Source organism: Rhizopus delemar, genomic scaffold (genome assembly GCF_000149305.1).
Source record: "Rhizopus delemar RA 99-880 supercont3.7 genomic scaffold, whole genome shotgun sequence".
NCBI lineage: Eukaryota > Fungi > Mucoromycota > Mucoromycetes > Mucorales > Rhizopodaceae > Rhizopus > Rhizopus delemar.
In genome coordinates this window covers 668,600-693,417 of record NW_027137833.1, presented here as the reverse complement: position 1 = coordinate 693,417, position 24,818 = coordinate 668,600, and the positions used below count along the sequence as shown (strand labels likewise).

The window sequence follows — 24,818 nt, the reverse complement described above, 5'->3', positions numbered from 1 at the left end:
ATTTATATGCATATCATCAACATTGTTTAACTTATCACCTGTATTTACTTTAGCAGCCTGCTGCTTTTTCTTTGTTTCTTGAATAATTTCATCTACACTCTTTGCCGGTTCTTGATCCTCATTTCTTCTACGCTTATAGAATAGCAAGTATGCAGCAGGAGTCTAGCGTATGATAAATAATGTGAGAATACAAGAATACCAAAAGTGTATATAATAGTGTTATATACCTTGATCTCTGATACATCGATTTTTGTAACATAGGAATCATCAAAATTATACCAATTCTTATCTTCAAAGTTTTGCGCATAAGCAGTATCTATTGTAAAACATAATTAATAAAAACCGACAAGTTCAATGTACGCCTTACAGTGACCACCGCCTAGTCCACCATAATGTTTATCAACTGCATATAAATCATAAATCAATCGATTTTCTTCATTCAAAATTTCTTTATCAACACTCAGCACACGATCCGTCAAATCAAGTCCTTCGATAGGGAAATCAATCAGGACATCAATCTTATCTCTCCATGTACGGGAATGGCTAAAGCGCTTAAGGTGAACTACTACAATTTCAGGCATACGCCAAAGATCAAATTTCTTTATAGCCATTTGGTGCTTTTTACATTTAGGACAATACCAAAGATCCTCTTCGCTCAATTCCTCTTCCTTTGTAAATTCATCCAAGCAATCAGAAAGGGTCACTTGCTTGTTTTTTTGATCCGTTTGATTCATATTTGCTTCATCAAGATCTTTGAGCTCTTCAATGTCGCTCCATCCACTAGTAGACACACCATTCATACTGCCTTGTTGTGATTCTCCAAAAATTTGTCGTGCTTTCTTGGAGGTCCATTCGAGCAAGATACCTTCGCCTTGACGTATAATTGTACTAGGAGGACAAGTGACTTTTTGTTTGGTAGACGTTGGTTTGTATGAATTTACTGGAGTTTGAGGTATGGAATCAGACATAGAGAGAACAGGGGAATCTGGCTTGCTACCAGCATTGTTTTTATTGGAATCAATTGACTCACGGTCGGCGTCTGTAGAAGAGATAGGCGTCTCATCTTGATAAAAGGTGGCCGCAGCATTTTCTACTTCATCTTCCAATGCCACTGAACTTTCCATGTCCATATCTTCATATTCTTCTTGCTCGTTCTGTTCTTGCTTCTCATATTCCTCGCGTCGTTTTTGTTCTGATTCTGCTCTTTCCCGTAAATCTTCTAAGTTGGATGATATCCAACTTGGTGAGCAAGGTAATAAATCTTCAGTGTGTCTACCATAGTGGCGAGGGCCAGAGAATACCTTCATTGTAAACAAATTAGACATTGGCTCTGTTCTTTTACCGCCTGCTGCAGTCACAGCGGCAGCTGTATGAATAGGTTGCTGTTGTGGTTGATCATCAATATCCATTGCTTGATGAACAGTTGTTTCGTATTCTACAGGTTCCTCTCCATCTACTTCTTCAAATAGCTTGAAATGTGTATATCGCTCTACATGCTGTGAAAGTAAACGATACAACAAATCAGGGCTGGTAGCGTACTTGCGAGGAATACCAATAACAAACGGCTCTCCAAACTGCTGAGGCTGAGCAGAGACTAAGGCATCATTTTTCTCAACAGTTGCGCAGTAGACAGGGAAAACAATCAACTCATTTTCATCTTCGGATTTTGATGCTTCTTCATCGCTACTAGCAAATAAATAAGTTGATGTTTTTTTCTTGGATGGCAGACGACCAGGAAGCTGATAGATATAAATGATATCTGAACCACCGATCGTAGCTACAGGTTCATACTGAGGGAATATCTTGTATATCTTGTTAGAAAAAAGCTCTACTACTAAAAGCTAAAGAATGTATTATTAATAAATAATTACACTTTCTTATCAAGGTGACTTTACCGTAGATGGGTCGTCAACCGACATCATTCTCGCTACCTCTTTCTGAAGATGAGCAATGCTTGCATCTTTGTTCAATGTAACAATCATTCGTTGTATTCTTTGAGTTGGATCATATGGGACGTAAACAACTGTCGTCTTGCTTTTCTTTTTAATTGGAAGAGGCAGAGACAAATACATAAAAGGATCAAATGTAACAGAGACCTACCAAGTTTCATCAATATCTTTTTTTCAAAAAGAAGAAGAGAGAAGGCTATGCACTTACATTCTTACATTCAGAACAAATCAATTTACTCTTAAACTGGCCTTGGAAAAGATCAACAATGACCGAGTCATTTCTAGCGCGATGATAATCCCAGCTACGTTGAGCAATCTCTTCATCCTTCATACCATCAAAATCAGGTAATTCAATATAAGGCTTTTTCACAATCCTGTTCAAATCTTCATGAAGACCATCCAACAAGAATGCCAGTAACTCTTGGGTATCATGTTGCTGGTATCCATAAAAAGAAGAATTGAATTTGCCAATTGTGTATTTGAAATCTCGTGGAGCAAAACTGTGAGAATGCCCTCCCCATAGTCTTTCGATCAACTCTCCATAAGCTTCGGCTACTTGACCTTTCATTCCCAATGGATTATCTCTGTTCAATTCATTTTTATAATTGTCAGCTATAAAAATAAGTCAGCTTGAAATGATTTCTTTTCTACCGCGCATTCTTACCCAAGAACCATTTTGTCAGCTGGGGTGTATTACTAAGGCATTGAAGAGCAGAGTTCATGAAGCAAGTATTGCCTAAATTTTGCAAGCCGCAGACGCCTCGTGTATAATTTGAATGCGGATTAGAAGCTGGAGGGTTAGTTGTTAGATTGTTGAAAACATTTGCAAAAACACTAGAGGTTGAGGAAACAGAAGATGAATCGGACTGTTTGGCTGCATTCTTAGACGGAAATCTTGCATCATCCGTAATCACAACACCAATATTGCACTGACCTGAGAGAGAAACACCAGCAAACAAATTTTCTAAATCCAGTTGTGTGGAGTTTTGTAAACTGCTTGAGGTAATAGTAGGTGAATTTGGTTCATCATCAAGCAAATGAATTTGTAAAATTTTAGCATCCTCTGATAAATCAAGCGATTCTTTAACAGAAGTTAGTAAATCAAGGATTGTTGAATTCTCTGATAGAGTAAACTGAGGGTTACTATTCCAGTCATTGGTCGAATCGATCACAGGGAATACTTTAAAAGTAGGTGGATAGAGCTCCACTGTAAGCTCATTCTCAGATCTCTTTATGACCAATCGTTCAATAGGCTCTGACTTCGTTCCATACCATTCTACCAAATTTTTCCAAGCATCTTCAGGCACTGCAAATACACTTTCATCTAACACTAAATCCTCTACAAGTTTTCCATCTGGCTGAAGGATCGATTGATTGTTTATAGGCCCTGGACTTGTTTGCTCTCCAATTTTTCTTGCATCTTGTTCAGGACTTCCAAGACGGGAGCAATATTGCTTCCAACGCGTAAACCAATTTTTGGAAATAAGGTACCAAGTTTGACCTTCTGAAAAATGATCTTTTTGTAATTGAGTGATTATGTTGACTTGGTCTTTAGGATCTATTTTTAAAGCACGCCCTACTTCTTCTTCTTCTATACTAGACTCTCTTGCTCTTTTTATAGAAATAGAACTTCTATCAACCTCGCTGTCGGACATCTATGGCTAACAAACTTTTCTTTATACTTTAAAAAGAAAAAGAAGCAGAAACGTAATTCAGCAAAATTGGATTTTTATTCATTTAGAACAGTCACGTTGGATCAAATTCGTCGGAGTATTGAATGAACAATCAGCACAGCTTATGCATTTTCTCTCTGAACATAATATGGCAAATAAGAAGCCAATTACAATACTCAAGATATTAGCTTTCTAGAGAAAGTTTTTTAAGAGCAATACTACAAGCGAATCCTATCCCCAGTATAAAAGTACAAACATAATCACTTTAAATATTCTTTTCCTGATCACCATAATTCATTATATTATGTCATGCATGTTGTTTATCATCATCATTTTATAGTTTAAGCAGTCATGTATACTAACATGAGGATAATTACATACATTTATCGCTTATTAAGTATGAGTGAACTGTGAGATCTATAAACACTTAAGCTCGACATATTATATCACGAAAAACCATTGGATACTTTTCTTTGATCAAATCTGGCTTGAAGCTTTTATAAAAGCCTTTACACACATAGCTTTCTTCTCACACGAGCTGCACAAGAGGTGTATTCCTGAATAACTGATAGGACTTTGTGAGAATTTCAAACCAAGAGAAAGCCATCTTTTATATATTTTATATTTTCTAGCTTGGAATCATAGCAAGAATAATGTGTATTTTGATGAGAAAAAAAAATACGAATCGATAGTATTCTACTTTACCATGATACTTTTGTCGAGACTCTAGGTATTTCTCTTGAAGTAAACCAATACAGATATATCCTTATGTGCCGTTATTGACAGCAAAGAATGTATATTATAGTTAAATCATTTAAAATAGGAAAAACAAACATATTACGCTTTGATTTGAATAAGAAACTTCTACAAGTCCAGTGAGGGAAGAGCCATTTCATTTCCATTCCGATTTATGTTTGCTGATGTTCAAATAAAACTTAAAAAATGGAAGATAAGTAGAGGTAGTGGCCAATTTATTACAAAATTTGTGAGATTTTAAACCATAAACGCGATCTGTAGACCTTTAGCAGTTTTAGGCTGAGTCCAATTGGGGTACCACAAACTATGTACAGAACATACTGTTGTTTGATAACTACAGTTTTAGTATGATATTAAAGTGATTTTTATCATTCACTTTCCTTTTCTTTTACCAAAAAAAAAAAAAGATTTGAATAAAGGTTATTTGACCCGTTAAAGCTGTTTTTCATTTACTTTCTACCACAACACTTTTTCTAAAACATGTCAATTTCAAAAATAGTATATGCCAGTGAGCTGTTCAGATTAATCAAGTATTATTGAATATAAATTAAATCATTAAGCTTATGGTCCCACACTATCACGGTTATGCCGTACATATTTCTGTTTTTAAAAAGGTACAATGCGCATTTCCACGTCATCTGCAGCGCTTTTTCATATATCTGTTATGGGTTACTTAAACGAATGCCATTACCGAATTTATTAAAGTCGTACTGATTGTAATGCAAAATCAGAGAATTAATGCTCTCTGAGTCGTAATCTTATCAACTGTATATAATTGCTATTTTGTTTCTTTAGTGTTTTGTTAGTTTTTACTTTTATGGTTCTTTAAGAGTTTGATACCCTTTTTTCAGAGACAAGATCATAATAATAAAAGTATGGCCCTTGAGATTCTTGTGGATTTTCTGTTAGTGCCATGATACAGCATGGTTCTTCATAAAAAGCTGCAAATGGAAGAAGACAATAACCAAAGGCAAAAGAAAGTAAAGAAAGAATAAGCTTAATGAGCAAAGTTTGATATTTATTACGTTCCATTAAACATATTACGGTCATCTATTTAATTTTTTTTTCTGTTTATAAAATTTAACAATAAAGAGACTTTATTAATTCTATAAGTCTTTCATCCAATAGCTCTATTAAAATATTACTAATAATCTTTTTATATTTTGCGATGGCTAAATTTATTACTTTCGATGCCATGAGTTCATTGAGAAATTAAGGAAATGTTGTTCGGATAAAAACTTTAATTTCATAATAAAAACTATCTTTTTGAATAAACAAAGATAGACCTTTTATAATCTCTAAATGGGGTGACTCAGTGTAGTATATAGCATCTCTCATCTGGGTTGAGGTGTTCAGGAAGGGAAAAGCACCAGGATAGAGATTTGAAGGGGAAAATATTCATTAAGATATCATCCTCTATAGAATAACTCAACTTGACCATAGCCTAAGTGATATGGTTTCTGACACGAGTTAACAGCACAAACATAAGCTTTTAAACTAATGAATAGAAAAAAAAAAAGCATTTTTTCTGAACAGTTCAAATAGTAATAATAAAGTACATTGCCCTTTGCTTATGAAATCCTTTTGCTTTTTATCTTACTCTTCCTGTGAAAGAGATTTTCATATAATCAGAATAAAGATCAAGTTCAGAAATATATAACGATCATTATAGCAAAGATCATGAAAGCATGAAGGAAACAAGACACACTCTTTTGTATTGTGTTTTTTGAAATATATTTTATTTCAATAAAATAATTTAACCTTCTTATTGAGCGGTCAAAATATCAGAGTCACCAGCATCAGTGATAGAAAGAACACTGGTACGGAAGAGCTTACCACAAGCGGTACCGAGGTCAATGTTGTTACCGTTGTAGTGGTGAACACCAGTCTTGGACAACATGGCGTAGTACTCAATCTCGGACTTGCGAAGAGGAGGACAGTTACCAGCAATGATGATCAACTTGGCTATAATAAAGTAACATGAGTATTTTACGAATTGACATTACAAGAGAAAGAGGACAAATTTGACTAAAGCAAATCGCCATTCAATCCTCCTTCATCTTTTTCGCATATTAATACAACTTACCCTTTCCTTGACGGATAGTCTTCAAGGAGCTCTTGTAACCAAGAGTATATTTACCAGACTTGGTAACAAGTTGGAGACGAGAGTTGATGGACTCGGCGTTCTTCTTGGACTTAGCGATAGGGGCCATTTTAACTGTTATAAACGTGTCAGCTTTATTGTCTCACGGTCGTGGTCATGTTCCTGTGGCAACTCACACTAGATCAAAAGTTGGGAAGAGAGGGAGAACCAAAAGTACTCGAGAGTCTCTACCTAGAATAAAAAAAAAATTTGGCGTATAAGCCACTTGGTTTAGTTGATCAAAAACTCCGGTATAGACATTGTTTGCAAGAGCATAAAGCAATACATAATATATTTGAAGCTGATGAAGCCATTGATAGAGCTGTTGTGGGCCAAGTAGATAGAACTAATAGTAATTTCTTTCGTGATTATCTTGTTTTGTTCAGTGAAATTTAGGCAAAAAGTATTGGCTAAAATGACGGAGAGTCAACTTGATTTTTGTTCAAAAAAGGAGCCTGTCACTTTTTTGCACGGCTTTCAAGTATAAACGAACCCTGCTTGAAAAATGACAGCCATGAACTTTGCTCGCACTATAACTAGAACTTTTGGAGCTCGATGCTATACAACTGTCAAGCCAGACATCAAGTTGCTCAAGCAACTTCGTCAAGAAACTGAGATTTCGATGAGTAAAGCCAAAGAAGCCCTTATAAAGACCAACAACAACTACAGTGAAGCTTTAGCTTGGTTATTAAAGGATGCACAAATTTCAGGAGCCAAGAAAGCACAAAAGGTTGCTGATAGAACAGCTGGGGAAGGTTTGATTACAACTGCCTCTGTGGAAGTGCCTGTTGAAAATGGATTCAAAAGCAAGAGTGCGATTATAGAGGTAAACTTTTGTATTTTGCTTTTAGGTTTGCATGGATTGACGCCTTTTTGATTAGTTGAACTGTGAAACTGACTTTGTATCTAAAAATGATGTTTTTAAAAACCTTGCTTCCAGAATTGCAGCTACATCATTATTAATGCACGAAACACAAAACGTTGTCGGTCGTCCTATAGAACCCATCCCTATCGAGGACTTTTTGAAAGCACCCTTGATGCCTCATTCAAAGACTGAATCATCACCATTGGATATTGGAAACACAGTGCAGGAATCCATTGTGGAAGCGATTGGTAAATTGGGTGAAAACATCACTTTGCGTCGTGCAGCCATCACTGCCAGTGGCATCTCTGCTTGCTATGTTCACGGTGGTGATGCCAGCAACGGTAAGATTGGTGGTGTGGCCGTCATTCAACCCAAGAAGGTGACCTTGGCCGAATTAGAAGAGAAAACCGCCGCTGCGTTGTTAAAGACGGCCCGCCAGGTAGCTCGTCAAGTGGTCGGTTTTAATCCTAAATATTTAAATTCAGAGGATGCTGCTGAAGCAGATCGTCAGGGAATGAGCTCTGAAGAGTTTGATGAAGCACATGTTTTGACCAAGCAAAAATACATGTTGAAGCCTGATCTTACAATCGCAGAGTTTGTTGATCAAGAGGCTGCCGCTAACGGTCTCAAGGACGGTGCTGAAGTTGTCGATTTCATTCGTTGGGAAGTTGCTGAAGGTGTTGAGAAATAAGGAGAATTCGTTTTTGTTGATGAATTGTAATAGAAAAATAAAGATAAAAATTCAACTCAATATTAGTAGCAAAGAAAAGTAATTGAGTGAATATCGAGTTAGATTTTAAAGATATGCAGTAAAAAACCTGCTTTTTGCTGTACCTGCAGAAAGTTGCTCTAAAAAAGAAGAGAAAGAAGCTTTGTGAGGCGTTCTGCTGATAGTTTTGGACAACATGTAAATAATATGAGATAGTTTGTTTTTTATTTAGAGATGCTGTTATAAAGTCTTTAAAAATCAATAAACATCATTAGTGTTAATATGAAGGAGCGAAAAAAAGAAAAAAGAAAATGTACAAAACTAACAATCATGCTTATTTAGCTGATAATGCCTCTAATAATAACTTGGAACCAGCGTTATCTTTTGCAGCATTTTCAATTTCTTTCTTGTGTGATTTCAATTCCTTTTTAACTTCCTTTTTGGTTGAAGGCTCTTCGGCTAAAGCAAGTACAATAAAGCTACCGTAGTTCGTAGCAAAGTGTGCAAGATGAGGCTTGATGACTTCTAAAAGCTTGGGTGCAAATTCAAGTGGTTCTAATGCCTTGTCATTTTGACTTTCTGCAGTGTCTGCTTTGATCATGGCTTTAATAATACGGTTGGCAAATCGATCTTCTATAACATGGTTTTCCTTCTCAATATTTTCACCGGCCAATTCTAAAATGGCATTGATGGCTTCTGTCTTATCACCAGATGCGTGAAGCATAATTTCATGAACCACTTGTGAGGAGAGCTTTTCTCTCATCAAGATGGGAGCATTTTCAGCAACCAACTTGATCAATTGTGGTGAGCAAGCATTCAAGATATCCTTTGCTCTCACTTCGGGATCTTTCTTACTGACTCTGATTTTATCACCTTCTTTCAAAAGTTGAACCGTTTCTGGTGACAAGTATCTGGTGTTACGTCCAGCCAAGATGTACAAAAAGAAACGACGTCCAAATTTATCAGCAAATAATTCCTTGGCGTGCTTGCACAGTTCACCTACGACGGCCTTGGAGAGTAAAACGGTATCATCAGTGACATCCAATAAACGCAACAATACAAGGTATCCGTGTTCATCGCATGCCATCTTTTGCAAGTAAGGTTTAAAGCTTCTGATAATCAATTTTCTATCTTTAGGTGAAGCAATGGATATGCAGATCATGCCGACCCAAGCACCTTCACGGGTATGAACAATATCTTGAAGTGACTCTTTCAAACGACCCATCATGTCTTCTCTGCCTTTGTCGTCAGCTAATGTCATGTACTGATACAAAGCTTTGTGGACGATACTGTTGACAATCGTGCCCTTATCCAAACATCCACTTAGTGTTTCTGACATGTGTCTCAAGATGGCATCCTTCTTGTCGGGAAAGGCTTGAAGAAGATCATCCAATGTCTTTGCACCTCCTGTTTGATTGAACAAGGTCATTTCAGGACCATAAAATTCTGATAAGAGTTCATTTCTTTGGGCTGCATTGGCAAATTGCGCATAGAATGTTTCAATTACTGATGATGCTTCCTTGTGTCGAATCAATTTGCGCACTTGGGTTCTAAATTCAACCAAGATATTGTCTCTCTGCTTATGACTATGAACAAATTTAAAAAAAATTAGACAGCTATGTTTATTTTTCGTATTATGATGACTTACCAGTATTCGATTGCCTTCATTACAATGAATTTACCATACATGGACTTGGAGAGCTCCACATATTTGCCCTTCAATTCCTCAGCAATCTGATTTCTCTGTTCAGCATTTCCTTTTTTAAGACAAGTTTGGATGATACGAGAGGCATCATGTTTGAAAATGACCTATTATGTGAGCGTTTGTTAGATGTATATTTGTTATAAAGTAAATAGATACGCACATCTTGAACTTTGCCACCAATAATTTTCATAATTTTCTCCATCAACTGCTTTTGTTCATCACGACCAATGTCTCCACGGCGAAGCTGTTCCCAGATCTTCTTGGCTTGAGTAATCATTTCATAGTTTTTGTCGTGAGACTTGCGCTCTAAACGAGTACTCTTTTGCTCATTACGTGCCTCTATCAAATGTATGAGACGGATAGTTTAAGGGATAAGCAATATGTATACCAATTTTAGATTTTTTATTGTTGTTTTGTTGGAATTCACCAGTTCTCTTTGCACCGATCTCAGACATTGTATTAAGTGAGGGAAAAGTAGAATAAACTTTTGGAAGCTTTTCATCAAAAATCAAAAAGATAAAGCCGTCACAATATATCCAAGCCATCTGTGTTACTTTTTGCATTAACACACGGCCTTTGGTGTGTCACACACACACTCTCTCTTTCTCTTTCGAACTCTCTGTTTTCTTTATTAAAAGAGCCGAATGGGATTTATATAATGCTATATAAATGAAGGGAGTTATCCAATGAATTAATCAATTAAGTGGTATGATGCAGTTCCAAACTTATTTGATTGAATACAAGTGTGGCATAGAAATGTTTTTTTTTGCCAGTGTCTTTTTCTCATGTTTAGTGTTATAAAGGGCACATTAATATTTAGTTGGATAAGGCTGACATAGACTATTATTATTGCTATCATTTTACTAAATTAAACATATCTCCGTACAATGTATAGTTTGTGTTCAGCGTGTAATACAAACAATGTTTTCTTTTTTTTTTAATGAGTTTTAAGGATTTACAGTATTCGATTAGTAAATTAACTACCAATGTTCAATCACAAGTAGCACGAAATAATCCTTTACAAAATCCGGATACAAAATGTCTTAACTACTGGTTATTTCAAGAACGTAATGAACTTGCGGTACTCAAGACAAAGACTTATCAGCATACAGAAACAAATAAGGCGTTTAGAGAGTGGGTTGAAGAAGAGGGAAAGAAAAACAAGAATACAGACTATGAAGATGATATTAAAGTAATACTGGATACTTTTTGTATTTTATTTGTTTATAAACTCTATTATAGCAAGTGGGTGGAGCCCTTTATGATTTATTTGATAAGCAATCAGAGCTTGAACAAAACTATATTAGTAAGCAATTAGGAAAGAGAGAGGGAGAGAGACTAATAAGAAGTAGATGAATATAGACTTTATCGTCGAATGATTAAATCCATTCGACAAAAAGAGCAAGAAAGATCAGATTTACAAGAAAGAAAAGAAGCAGTTCAGGATAGAATAAATCATTTAAAAAAGTCAAACCCAAAGTCAAGTAAAATACAAGAATTTGAAAAAGAACTCGAGAAGACAGAAGAAGAAGATATAACGGATTATAAGAAAGAGATGATAAAGGAAGCGTTTTATATGAAATTAAACGCCCTGCAAGAATATGCAGAGAAATTAACAATACTTGCGAAATTTGGTAAAGAAATGGTGGATATTTTAGATGAACCAAAAGAAAAAAATAAATTAGAAATAATAATGATGGATGCCTTATTGAGTATAGACGGTTGGCGATCAGAAAGAAGGCCTACGTTATTACCATTTGATGAAAAGGATGCTATTTCACTGACAGAAAGTGATATTGATGAACATTTAGCCTTGTAGTGATGACATGAATAAATTTAAAATGATTTTATTGTTATTGATAATTATGCAATTATATATATTTTTTTTATATCTGTATTTATATATGCTTTAAAGGAGTGTTGATGAGAAAAGGGGAGGGGTTAATGATTTGGATAGGATATATAAAAGATGAAGAGTAAAGTATGTATAGAATGTGTCATAGAATAATGTGTGTGTGTGTGTGTATATACAGTTATGATTCATGCAAATTAACAACAATATGCATCCATTCATGATGATAAGTAGCAAAGTGTTGACTAACCCATTTATAGACAAATGATCCATTGATTCTGACCAAAAGCTTTTTTTCACACAATGGACAAGGCTTGTAACTAAATCTATCCTTTACTTTATGTTTATTCTTCAACAATTGATAAATACTGGATGAAGCAATATGTGAAGGATGATTCCAAGCCATGATTGGATAAATAAAGAAAGAAAAGAAGAAGAAGAAAAAAAAAAGGGAAAAACCAAGGTTCTTTTTTATAATCATTGTGAGATAAAAATAATCCTAGTTTCACAATAAATAGTTCCCCCTGACCCTGCTCTTATTTTTTTTTTTTTTTTTGTATACAAACAAAAAGAACAGGGACCATTGGTTTTTTAGTTGATTGTAAAGACAACAAGTCTCTTTCAGTTCATATTCTATCGACTACAAGACGTTTAGAATTAATTCATCTTTCTTGTAAAGAAAAGAACTCCCAAAGGAAAATATCGCCAGATGATTCTATAGCGTAGTTTTGGTACAACTCCAAGTCATCGGTTCATTTCTTTAATAGTAACATTCTTCTTTTTTATTTATACGCCAATATCTTTTGTGATCGATCAGTGAGAACCTTTGCTATACCAAGAGATTTCTCTGGCGTCATTTCGATCCAAATGTAACGCCCTATGATCTCTTTCACTGTAATACACAGCATAGCATATGATCTAAAACATAAAAGATAAAAAAAAATCAGTTTACTAATTTCTCAAGCTAAAGTTATAAAAAGGAAATGTCACATATGAACTTGCTCAATAACGGTCAGTTTATATAAATAAATAAAAGGAATAAAAGGGGTCAAAAGATCGATACAAATTTCATTTTCCATTTTAAGAATGCTCAAAAAAAAACATTGAACTCTTTCATTTTATAAACAAATGACTAAAAAGAATATTGAAAACATGGACATACTTTAAGCTGAATACTCAATAATTTCTTTATTTCATCATCCTCAAAACTTATGTTTCTAACGTAATAAAGATGCAGTAGACGTAATAACAGCTGATAGAATCTAGTTTCTTTTTCTTTATTCATGCACGCAATTTATTTTATATTGTTTCTCCGTCTGTGTCTTTGCAATAACACTCGGTCGTCCTCACAGATCAGTCGTCTGTTTTAAAAGAGAGTCCAATCATCGAATGATTTATTGAATGTTTAAAAAAGAAAAAGAGAGAGTGTGTGTGTGTCTGAGTCGTCTTTATTTCTGCATGACTTTCAAATTGCTGTCTGTTAATCATGCCTCTTTAGAAGATTAGAAAAAGACGTCTTAACTCAAATCTGATGTTATCCTTCTCTTTCAGCTTATAAGATAGAATCTGTTCAAATTAGGTTTGTAGTAAGCAGCGAACGCACTTGTCCCTTTTATGACCATAACAGATAACTGAAAAATAAAACAGACTTTTTTAAATACACCTTTTATCTTCTTTCCAATTTTTCGTATTAAAAACATCGTTAGGATAGAACCATACTCACTTGTAGTAAAATCATGTCAATTAACTTTAGAATCAACTAAAAATGTTTAATAGTTTAATTTACAAGTGCTGTAGACCATCCCTTTTCTTTTCTTTTCTTTTTTTTTTTCTGTTAGTAAGCCTTTGTCAATTTTTCGAATCTTTTTGCAACAGTTGACACTTTAATACAATCCCTTTCTTTCTCTTTCCTCATTTTTTTTTAGGTGATTTTGAATTACAAGGCAAACTGAAACATATTTAGATAATCAAGTGTACTTTCTGTGAATATTTCTAAAGAACACGAGTTTTTATTTTTGCAAAGAAACTAAAGCATGAAATATGAAAAATAGAAAAAAAAAAAAAAGGGTATTCTGGTTTAAAAATAGGGAGATTGACCGTGCTTTATTTTGTGTAGCCAACTTTTTTTAGGGAAAGCAAATAAACAACACTTAAAAGGGAGAATACAAGATGCAATTCTTCATTGTCAGATTTTCCCTCTCTCTTTTTGCTATCCAGTGGAAAAGATTGGCACTTTATTAATCTTTAGTGTAACCCATTATCCCAACGTGCAATTTGTCCTATTGTATCAAATAATATATGTTTTAATAAACGTCAGTGCTTCAATCAATTAAGCTACTTTTTCTTTCCGTTCTTTTCTCTCTTAACCCTCTCCTTTCCTTTATCCTTTTTCCCCTTTTTCTTTGTTAATGAAAAGATCAAGGTGGCAATTGTTCTATCTAGCATTTGCTATTTTATGCGTTGTCACAGGTACAAAAGAAGAAGGAAATCATTAAAGAAAAAAAAATTAAATTCACGTCTTATAGTAAATGCCTCGCCTTCGGGGAATATGGCCCACTCTCTTGAAGAGCATCATACAAGGACAATTGCTAATTGCCACATGGCAAAAAAGCAAAACAAACGCAGCTTAACGACAATTAATCGACGCATCAAAACGGTTTACGTTTGTTCTAAAAAGACAACTTCAACACGTCACAACAAAAGCCAAAAAATGACAGTCAAAAAGCATCACCATAACACAAGTACGAGAATTCATCGCAGCAGTAGCAATGGGAAGCACCACAGCCATATAGCGGGGCATCCCACTGAAAAGAAGAAGTCCCACTCAACCATACATTCAAAGAAGACTCACTACCACTCAAAGAAGACTCATCACTACTCAAAGAAGACTCATCACCACTCAAAGAAGACTCATCATACTTTAAAGTCTCACCATACTTCAAAAGCTTACCACAGTATAAAGCCTCACGAGACTACAAATTCTCACTATGCTGAAGCAACCCAACTTGCGAAAGAGATTCAAAAGTCTAAAGGACAACAGAGTACTACAACAAGCACGTATAAACTCGGTGCAACCTCAACGACTGTATCAGCTTCAAGCGTTACAGATGAAGTTACACATGGTGCCATTGTTGTTACTCTTCAAGGCTCTGAATTTGCTGCTCAAGCAACAGCTACATCTGCTAAGACCACCCTCGCCGAATCTACACCCACTGTTAACCAGCAAACATCTCCTACAGGCATCATCTCCACAAGTGAGCCAAGTGATTCTAATGACATGTCTGCAACAAACAAACAAGCCAGTTCTGATCATACATCTTCCGCCGATGAACAAAGTACTTCTGATAATGCACCTTTTACTGATCCTACCGCATCCCTCACAAGCCAAGGTTCTATCTCTAGTGAGGTATCCTCTTCCGACAATACATCTTCTGCTGATGGGCAAAACGGCTCCAATGATTCGTCTTCCACAGAGGATGCATCTGTCTCTGACAATCAAGACGCTACTGCAGATACTTCTTCTGTAGAAGAACAATCTGCATCCACAGCAGACGACCCAGTGTCCAGTTCAGCCATTGAACCTGTCTCTAGTGCAAGTATGAGCAGCGAGGGCACAAACGGCATCAGTGACTCAGTGAGCGCTCAGTCAGTCAATGAGCACAATGGGCGTACGGTAGATGCCGAACCACAGAGCAAGATCATCGGTATCTCTGTCGGTGCCATCGCTGGCTGTGTGGCTGCTGCTGGTTTAGCTGGTATGTTTGTTTATCGTCGTCGTCAAAGTAAGGAGCAAGAGAGCGATGTTGTTCCGGATGAACTCAACACGCGTTATCGTACACAGTCTTTTATGGCAGTGGTTGCTGGTGCCGTGGCCAGGTTACCAAAACATAATGACTCGTCAAGGTCCTCTCGGTCATCAGGTGTGATGGGAACCATTCGACGTGCTGCCAGTAAGGCATCCAAGTCTCTATCCAGATCCGGATCAAGATCGAGTCAGCAGAGTTATGGTGTTGCTGTCTCTGGACCCATGCCTTCCATTGCCCACGTAGACGGCTCACCTTATCATACACATGCTTATTAGATAATAATTTATAATAAAGCTTGAAAGAGCATGTTTATTCCTTTAACTACTAAAAGTAATTACTATTGAATCTTTACTCTTAAAAAATTATTTGATGTATAAACACATTTAGAGATGAATGCAATAAATAAAGCCACCTAGTTTTCATAAAACTCATTAGAATAAAGAGAAGGATTCTTTGGAATGACCATAGGAAAATAAATAGCATGATTGGCCGAGATATTATTATAAATATGCGATCTTTAACTTTTATTAATTAATTGTTTTGAAATGCTGTTTATTTGATAAGGTTTATGCCTTCAAAGCTCGCCTTTACAAGAGGACATCCTTTAATGTTTACTCTTTTAAAGCTTAAGGAACACCTTTTTCCTCTCTCTCTCTCTCTCAAAAAAAAAAAAAAAAAAAAAAAAAAAAAAAAAAAAAAAAAAGAGGAGAGAGAATTACAATCAAATAGATTTAGAATGTACAGTGCCAAGGCTTCTATAAAAAGATTTTTATTTTAATTTATTTCCTTACTCTCTCTTACACTATCTATATTTTGATTTTCATGTTATTAAAACAATTTATTTATTTTTCTTTCTTTAAATGAAATAAAATTAGACAAGCAAATCTCATCACAGTCTCCTATCCCTTTACCCTCTTGTCTACAATCGATCGCGTTTTAAGGGTAGGTAATATAATAGCCATCCTGTCAAATGTGTGATCCACTGTCAATTTTGATCATCTCCCCTATACTGGTTTCGTGAGTATGTGCGCTAATAATGTCATTTGTAAATCAATGTACGGTTAGTGCAGCTGCATTGTCAAGGGATAGAAGATAGGGTGGAGCTGTGAAGATCACGTTTAAATGATCTTTCCTAATAGAATGTTCGTAATGAGAACCATAGTTTTGATCGATAAACAAAGAATAAAATAAAAAAGGAGAATAAAGAAGTATAACTCAATATTGTAGAATAACTTTGTAGGGAGAAAAAATATCGTTGCTCACTCATCTGCCTTAGTTTCTCTCCTTTTTTGCCTGCCCCCCCTTTTTTTAACAAATATACGCACATGTAAACAAATAGTGACGTTGTTCCATTGTTCTTTTTTTTTTAAACTTCTATCGTCAACTTTTCTCTATTTTTCTTTTCTTTTTTTCCTTTTGTTATTTCATTCATTATTATCTATTCAAGGCTGAGCCCTGACATAGACTATACATAAGATAAAATATATATAGTTACTTATATATGCTGTTACATATTGTATAAAAACATACTGGAGATGTTATCACTATCTGTACCTCTATCAACTGAAATTTCAATGCAAAGTTTGATGTGTGAAGCTTTAAGTTATTATGAATCTGGCCAATTCAAGGTAAACAGAAAACGTGGAAAAGAGGAGAGTGAAAAGGGAAGGATGAGGGAGTAGCTAATATAAGAAATAATAACAAAAAAGGGGAAAATTAAACCATTCATAATTTATATAGAGTTCATATCAATTATATATTCAAGCTTTATTTTCTGCTATTGAAGAATTAGGAAAGCTTGAATTCAGTGATCAATGCAAGTTTTATTTTGAAATGAAACAAAGAAATAACAAAAAAATAAACCGTGTTTCCATCAATAGGTGTTACTGAAAATAATTTATCTCCTATTTTTGGTTTAGCGGGTTCTTGTTTAAATCATGCAAAACAAATATCACAGCAACACAAAAAGAAGACACCTCCACCTTTACCTACAAAACCAACTTCCTTATCTTCTTTTCTTCCTCCTCCTTTGCCTCCTAGAAACTATTTGAATTCAAAAACTGTTGAAGGACAAAAACAGAAAAAAGGTAAATGGTAACAATCGCATACAATAACTGATTTTATTTCAAAGGGTTGACAAAGGCTTCAACCTCAGGATCAATACGAATTAAAAATGTAAAGCCTGCCATTGTGCCTCGTCGCTCATCTTCACCTAATATAATTGCCAGCACCTTCAAATCACCTCCATCCACGCTCTCTTATAATAAAGACCTATTTCTCATGGCAACCTCCCGAATTCAGACCCGTGTACGCGCCAAATGCTTTACTGATTTACTCTCAGAAGACGCACCTTTGATACCCCAGCCTCCTTTAGACTATATTACTCAAATTTTGCAACAGCAGGAAGAATTCGATACATCCTTTGACAAGCTACGATCGCTTCAAGTCTTCAACGTCCTTTCTATACTTCAATTTCATCCAATCATCACTGCATACCAACTGACCTTGATTGACTCTGCCATCTTCCGCAACATTACACCCACAGCACTTCAAAACCACACTGCCAAATCTCCCGAAACAAGCATCGTGACATCCACTGACTTTTTCAATTATCTGACACGACTCATTGAGCACAGCATATTAATCAAGCTGGAAGCAACAGATCGATCACAGCATCTAAACTACTGGATCAAGGTCGCTAGCAGATGTCATGAACTAAAAAATTACCAGACACTCAAGGCGGTGATCTCTGCATTGGGAACACCACCCATACAACGCCTAAAGCAATCATGGTCGTTTGTTCCCAAAAAATCCATGAATTTGTTGGAAGAAATGACGGAGCTGATGTCTGAAGCGAGTAACTATGAAAAGTATCGCCAGACTGTCTTGCAGAATATAAAGCTATTGGATCCAATGGTTCCTTTCCTAGGTACCTTTATTCATGACATGACATATCTTGGTGCGCTCCACAACCGTGATAATGATCCCAGGATGACGGAACTACTGATGTTATTTACTGATATGCAAAAAGGGCCTGATTATCCATATGAGTTGCGTGCCAATCACGCAAAGGAAGTCGCTTCTTATAATCGACCCAAGTTTTCAATAAGAGCAGCGACTTCTGGTCGGAAGAATAGTCATGATGAGGAACTGACAAAGATGAGCATCGATTTGCAGCAGTGTCTCGTAACACAATATTTGGTAAACAAATTGAAAAAGCCTTTCTTTTGCATCATGGCTTTTAACGCTTTGTTTGTAGTTGACTAGACCGTGGGTAAATGAAAAGACGGTGGATGAACTCTGTGCGCTTCGAGAGCCTGCAAGACCGAATGGGGTACCACTGACATCTTCTGTTAGTTTGACAACAACGCGAAGTAGCTCGGGTAGTTTGACAAGCAGCAGCACAAGCCCCAGTAGACCCCTGAGTTTAGAAGATGAGGAAGATTATTTTGATAGGAAGCCAATGTCTGGGTTTTGGTTATTTGGAAGGAAAAGTGTGGATCACAACACTGCTCTAAAACAGCAGCAGCAGCACCAACATCAGTCGATTGAATCCTTTGCTACCTTACATCGCTCACCACGCCATTTCTCATTTGATGAAATCAATGTGGACGATGATGGTGAAAATACATGTATTAAAAAACGATATCCTGGCACAGTAACAAGTCAAAGCAACAATTCGTTGGCCATCTTCCGTAAAGAGTTTTGGAAGAATAATAACAACACAGCCCAAACTCATAAATTCTCTCTTGCTTCATTCAACAGTGATCCTTCTCTTTCAACAGTAGCTCAAAGTACTTCGTCTCCTCATCCATTGGATAGCACACAAACGGATTCTTCGAGTTCTTTTATTTGGACATGAACAGCATTTTTAAAATAAAAAAACTATTATCACTATTCTTTTTTTTTAAAAAAAAAACAAAAAGGACTATATTAAATTATTTCCTCTAAATCGACGACGATTGTTCATGAAAAACTTGGAAACAGCAATAGGATCACGTCCAGTGATATCACGTATATCTGTTGGTCTACCAACAACTGGCATCCACTGGGGATTGCGGGCCAATTGAAAATGACTCATGATTAATTCGATACTGAAAGGTGTCAAGTCATCAGGATAAGGATACCAGTTGGGGTCATCTTCCTCCCTTGTTTGAGCAAAAAGGAGCCTGGTAAGGCAATACACAGTATTTTGAACTAATCCAGGCTTGGCTGCAGGAGGCAGGTTGACAGAAGCCGAGTCCAAGAGATGCGTAAGCTCTTTGCTTTTCGAACCGCGAGCAACTAATTTAAGGTAATTTCTCATTTGCTCCTCTGTAAGGACCACAGAATGAACATCAGGTACCTTACCGCCGTCTTCCTTGAGTGAATCGAGTAAGGACTTGGTTATATTGTAAAGCGTAAATGAGGGAACGCTTTTTAAATCGTATACTCGCTTCTTCAGGTAAACATGAGCATCCCATACCATCGATTTCTTTGTCAAGGCGGCTTGAGCAATACAATCGCAAATATCCCGGACGTGAACGGTCTCTAGATTATCAGTCTGAGCGATAGGCATACCCATCATGGCTTTGCTTTCAATCATTTTGGTCCAAAAGTACAGGTATTGTTGAATAAAGGAAATACGAAAGACAACCCATTTACCATATTGGTCAAGCTTTATAAGATGATCTTCAATTTCTTTAAATTTGGAAAGAGGAGAAGAATCACCTTCAAGTCTTTCGATAGATGCACCATATCTACTTGTAAAAAGTTATTTTTTTTAAAAAAAAGAATTCCTTTGGTACTTGCAAAGAAACCATAACAACATAACCAATTTTCTTTTTTCTAGCCACATCCAATACATTCATAGCTTCCATCACAAGGCGGTCCTCATCTGTTAGAGGATTGAAGATCATGGTCTTAATATGACCCTCCATTGCTTCAGTAATCATCTTTTGACTTTCATAGTCCACTTCCTAAAGAGAAAATAAATAATCGTGCCCTGTTTTGTTTGGATGGGGGCGTTTTTAACCTTGACTTCGATGCCTCTCTTTTCAAATTCCTTTCTGAATTTAGTTTTTTCTTTACACATGGCTCTTACAAACCAATGCTTCTTTTTATCGTGTTTGGATATTTCTTCTGCAAGATGAATGGCTAAAATACGGCCCAAATAAGAATCACAGTGAGTGATGAGGATATACTTGGATTTCTTTTTATCAATAACAGGGACTGGTAAGGACATTAATGAAAAGCAAGCAAAAAGAAAAGAAATAGGATTGCATTTATATTTAAATGTTCATAAACCTGATATTAGGGTTGAAAGGCAGCAGGTTATTCAAGTTTACTACAACAGTTCTTTTTTTTTGCATCAGAGTTGTATGTATTCATATAAAGTCATATCGTAATAGGATACTAATACAAACAATACCACTCATTAGCAATACTTCTATTGGAAGCATTCCATTTTGTTGGATAATGACCTATGTTTCAAACCAAAGGCTACTATGAAACCTTTAAACGTAAGAAAGCTTTTAGAATATCTATATTTACTATAAACTAAAATCAAGTATTCAACTTGATACATTGTTTTGTATGTTTGATGAACAGTGAGAATATAAACCTAGTTTATGCCAAGCTATCTTCAAGTTTGGAGATTGGTGAACCAATTGATTGCTTCAAAGTAATAGTATGAATACAGACACATATCAGGTTGTCCACGAAAAAATTAATTTACGATTAATAATTACAACCAATGCAGATAACAATCAAGCATTATCTCTTCAAGAAGCATGCGTTTATGGAGAAGCTTAGGCTTATTTGTATGTGCAAATGATTGCACTTCAGAAATTTTAATGTGCTCTCAGCAGTAAGACCGTCAGAGAAGAATGTACTATTATATTGTTTTATATTTAATGTAAAAGCACAAGAACGGTGAATGTGATTTGCATTTTATGAATAAATACTTGCTTAATCCATGAGTTATCACTTACGACTATATAGCGTTGAGCTTTAGCTTCTGTCCCTCTTCTGACTAAATTTAAGGACTTTACGTGATACCGTTTTGAGGTTAATGGGATTAAAGTATGGTATAACAAATATGTTGACCACTGTATAATATGCATGCTAATAATCACCGACCCGAATGGTCTAAAGTTGTGTTGTTTTAAATCATGTAAAAGTGCCTGAGGCTGATAATTAAATGCTCTTTTATTGATTCTGAAAGGTTGAAGCGAATAGTGTATTACAATAATGAACTTTTTAAATATAAGGTATCTAGGGAAAAAAAGCAGTTTATTTTTTGTCTAAAATTCGACATCTGAATTGAATAGCACCTAGATATCTATATCGTTCTGATTTTGTTCGACATGATTTTAAATGTAATTTTGCAGTTGAAATCCCGTATCCTTGATCAAAATGGTCGTTAATCGATTCTAAGCATTTCTACCTGGATGATATTCATAAAGTAATGATATATACAAAAAGAGATCTTATTATCGTTAGGTATTTCTTACTTAATGGGGCTGCTTGGTGATACGTATGTTCAAATAAAAGTAATTTCACTCAGCATAACGTTTTTTAATGCCTGTATAAGAAAGTTATTTCAAGTCTTGTCAAGTTTTTGTTGTCATATTAAAATCCGAAAGAAGTACTACACAGTACACTTGACCTGAATTAGATATATAGCTGTGCCTGTTTCATGTAAATAGAGCATCGAAGGTCAAATTCCGAAAGTACGTAAAATCAGGAGACGTGCTCAAAGAAATGACCAAGCTTATAGAAGTATGACTATCGGTTCAAAGCTGTTTGTGCCTGTAAATATTAGGGACGCATGCTGTCTGCTTAGATCCACAAATTACTTGACAGTTTTCATTTAATTATTTCTTTAGGATATTTTGCTTTAGCTGTGCGTTTTAACACCATAGCTTGTTGCTTCAATTTATGCCAAAGATTTTGTTTCCAATTGAATCATATTTTATTTATGAGAAGCTAATCATGAGCGATACTTAAACTGTGATTTAATGAAAAATAGCCATTTAGTATAATACATATACGAACAGGTATATAGATGGAGTCCAGTGTACAGATAAATATCAAAAAGTCCGAAATGAATAAAACATGAATCTCATTAACAGCTTTCTAAGTCTTTGAGCTAAATTTTAGAATAACATCATAATCTAGGATATTATCTTTCAAGATTAAGCAAATGCAGCATCAACTAACTGTATAGTCTGTTGTTACCAGAGATATTTTATATAATTGTTTCTGATTCTGAAAATATACTTAGGACAACTTCAACAAAACCCAATCCAAGTCTTTCGAGACCAATAGGACGTTAATGTCAATTGTCTCTCAGCAGACGCCGAAACGATTCTTTCGGCTGTCCCTGTAAATGCCACGGTTACCCATGCTCATGTTCATAAACCCGCTTCCTCCGCCCTCTCAGTCCGGCTCCCATAATGAAAATTACAAAATAGGAATCTGTCAAGCCAGTGCTTCACACGCCCTAATATCCGCGATCATTGTGACGATTTTTATGGCTAACAAAAAAAAAAAAAAAAAAAAAAAAAAAAGATAATGTAGAGATGAGGGATCGATATGAATGGGAATGAGGTATCGGACATGCTTTTTTATTCCCTGTGGACAGTAATACAATCCGAAATTATTAAAGACGTCATTTATGCCAATTCAAGAAGAGCCAACAACCGCCAATTCGCTGCAAGAGCTCGATTCATCGCAGAAAGCTAGATAGGGTAGATAGAGTAAGCAATGCTTCTGCAAATTTTAGAAAAAGAAGATTAGGATTTTACAGATGATTATGAACGAAAAAAATATTTACGGCTTAATTTTATTGTTTTTGTTTAATCTCAGTTTCTTTTTTGATCAATAAACAAAAAAATGTTTTTTGTCCTTTTTTTCTCTATATTCTTTTTCCTTTTCATCTTTTCGAAATGAATTTCAACATTTTTAAGACAAAGCAAAAGACACCACACGACATTGTAAAGCATGTCAAAGATGCCATTCATAAACTAGACGGACAAGACAAACGCAAGGTAAAAAAAAAAAGAAAAAACACGGAAGAAACAGAAACAAAGAGAAACCGTGTATTAAAGCGATTTTTTAAAATGACAAGGCAACAGAGGAAGTATCAAAATATCTAGTATTGATAAAGAATATACTTTATGGAGAAGATGGTTTCTATTATTAATACTAGATAATAAGAAAGTATTCATTTTCCTTTTGTAGACCATGATCCTAGTCCCGATCTTGTTGCCCAATTAGCTCAAGAAGTTTATAAGACAGATTTGCTTCAGTCGTTGATATTAAATATTCAAAAATTTGAATTTGAAGTAAAAATTGCAAGGAAAATTGGAGAAAAGAAAACTTACCTTTCCATTTTATTAGGCAAAGAAAGATGTTGCGCAAATATTCAACAATTTATTGAGAAGACAAATCGGTTCTAGATGGCCTACAGTAGAACATATATGTGGACGCGAAGATATTCTTTTTAATCTATTAAGAGGGTAAGTAAAAGGGAGCAGGATAGTAAAAGAGCGCATTCAGTTTATTTTATCTTGCTTTAATCAAACTATTTAGATATGAACAGCCTGAAGTTGCTTTAAATTGTGGTTTGATTTTGCGTGAATGTATTCGCCATGAGGCATTAGCAAAGATCATTTTATATTCAGGCAAATTTTATCAATTTTTTGAATATGTAGAAATGAGTACGTTTGATATTGCTTCAGATGCTTTTGCTTCTTTCAAAGAAATTCTTACAAGACATAAACAGATGGTAGCAGACTTTTTAGAACTGAACTATGATGATGTAAGCCTTACCTTTTTCCCTTATAAATCAAGTTAAAAACAAAACAAGATGTTAGTTCTTTGAACACTACAGGAGACTGCTACAATCCGAGAATTATGTTACGAAGAGACAATCTTTAAAGGTAAGCATTAAATATGAATTGTTGATATTATTAACACATATCCAAGTTATTGGGTGAAATATTGCTGGACAGAACCAACTTTACAGTCATGACTCGTTATATTAGCAACGCAGATAACCTTAAATTGATGATGAATTTACTTCGAGATCGCAGTAGAAATATTCAATTCGAGGCATTTCACGTATTCAAGGTGTTTGTTGCAAATCCTCACAAAACGAGGCCCATTGTGGATATTTTGATTAAAAATCAAGAAAAATTGATTCACTTTCTTGGAAATTTTCATAACGACAGACAAGATGATGAACAATTTAATGATGAAAAAGCATTTCTTATTAAGCAAATCCAAGAATTACAACCTATTCAGGATTAAGATAATATCACTTATTTTTTCTCTCAAATAAAAAGAGTATAAAAAAGGAGAGAAAAAGCAGAT

General features: G+C 35.2%; 9 protein-coding genes across 9 annotated transcripts; 5 read left to right on the top strand and 4 right to left on the bottom strand.

The window, feature by feature from the left end:
* Positions 1–332: 332 nt before the first annotated feature.
* RO3G_09465 (uncharacterized protein) lies at positions 333–3,604 on the bottom strand (the record flags this gene model as incomplete). The annotated part of the gene is made up of 4 exons (XM_067664050.1): positions 333–1,841; positions 1,896–2,096; positions 2,158–2,561; positions 2,614–3,604. The coding sequence occupies 4 exons, from the start codon at positions 3,602–3,604 to the stop codon at positions 333–335; spliced, it is 3,105 nt and encodes a 1,034-aa protein (XP_067520151.1).
* Positions 3,605–6,143: 2,539 nt separating this feature from the next.
* RO3G_09464 (60S ribosomal protein eL30) lies at positions 6,144–6,591 on the bottom strand (the record flags this gene model as incomplete). The annotated part of the gene is made up of 2 exons (XM_067664049.1): positions 6,144–6,343; positions 6,465–6,591. The coding sequence occupies 2 exons, from the start codon at positions 6,589–6,591 to the stop codon at positions 6,144–6,146; spliced, it is 327 nt and encodes a 108-aa protein (XP_067520150.1).
* A 435-nt stretch (positions 6,592–7,026) lies between these two features.
* Positions 7,027–8,077, top strand: RO3G_09463 (uncharacterized protein; the record flags this gene model as incomplete). Its single annotated transcript, XM_067664048.1, has 2 exons — positions 7,027–7,347; positions 7,403–8,077. The coding sequence occupies 2 exons, from the start codon at positions 7,027–7,029 to the stop codon at positions 8,075–8,077; spliced, it is 996 nt and encodes a 331-aa protein (XP_067520149.1).
* A 352-nt stretch (positions 8,078–8,429) lies between these two features.
* RO3G_09462 (uncharacterized protein) lies at positions 8,430–10,255 on the bottom strand (the record flags this gene model as incomplete). The annotated part of the gene is made up of 4 exons (XM_067664047.1): positions 8,430–9,681; positions 9,744–9,904; positions 9,961–10,139; positions 10,189–10,255. The coding sequence occupies 4 exons, from the start codon at positions 10,253–10,255 to the stop codon at positions 8,430–8,432; spliced, it is 1,659 nt and encodes a 552-aa protein (XP_067520148.1).
* A 485-nt stretch (positions 10,256–10,740) lies between these two features.
* RO3G_09461 (uncharacterized protein) lies at positions 10,741–11,288 on the top strand (the record flags this gene model as incomplete). The annotated part of the gene is made up of 3 exons (XM_067664046.1): positions 10,741–10,992; positions 11,043–11,106; positions 11,269–11,288. The coding sequence occupies 3 exons, from the start codon at positions 10,741–10,743 to the stop codon at positions 11,286–11,288; spliced, it is 336 nt and encodes a 111-aa protein (XP_067520147.1).
* A 3,074-nt stretch (positions 11,289–14,362) lies between these two features.
* On the top strand, positions 14,363–15,733 carry RO3G_09460 (uncharacterized protein; the record flags this gene model as incomplete). Its single annotated transcript, XM_067664045.1, has 1 exon — positions 14,363–15,733. The coding sequence occupies one exon, from the start codon at positions 14,363–14,365 to the stop codon at positions 15,731–15,733; it is 1,371 nt and encodes a 456-aa protein (XP_067520146.1).
* Positions 15,734–17,032: 1,299 nt separating this feature from the next.
* Positions 17,033–19,010, top strand: RO3G_09459 (uncharacterized protein; the record flags this gene model as incomplete). The annotated part of the gene is made up of 6 exons (XM_067664044.1): positions 17,033–17,086; positions 17,199–17,265; positions 17,378–17,545; positions 17,590–18,659; positions 18,718–18,810; positions 18,915–19,010. The coding sequence occupies 6 exons, from the start codon at positions 17,033–17,035 to the stop codon at positions 19,008–19,010; spliced, it is 1,548 nt and encodes a 515-aa protein (XP_067520145.1).
* Positions 19,011–19,386: 376 nt separating this feature from the next.
* Positions 19,387–20,682, bottom strand: RO3G_09458 (uncharacterized protein; the record flags this gene model as incomplete). The annotated part of the gene is made up of 3 exons (XM_067664043.1): positions 19,387–20,115; positions 20,246–20,416; positions 20,542–20,682. 3 exons carry the CDS (start codon positions 20,680–20,682, stop codon positions 19,387–19,389), a joined length of 1,041 nt encoding a protein of 346 aa, XP_067520144.1.
* A 2,707-nt stretch (positions 20,683–23,389) lies between these two features.
* RO3G_09457 (calcium-binding protein 39) lies at positions 23,390–24,755 on the top strand (the record flags this gene model as incomplete). Its single annotated transcript, XM_067664042.1, has 5 exons — positions 23,390–23,491; positions 23,844–23,962; positions 24,036–24,264; positions 24,320–24,385; positions 24,432–24,755. 5 exons carry the CDS (start codon positions 23,390–23,392, stop codon positions 24,753–24,755), a joined length of 840 nt encoding a protein of 279 aa, XP_067520143.1.
* Positions 24,756–24,818: the final 63 nt, after the last annotated feature.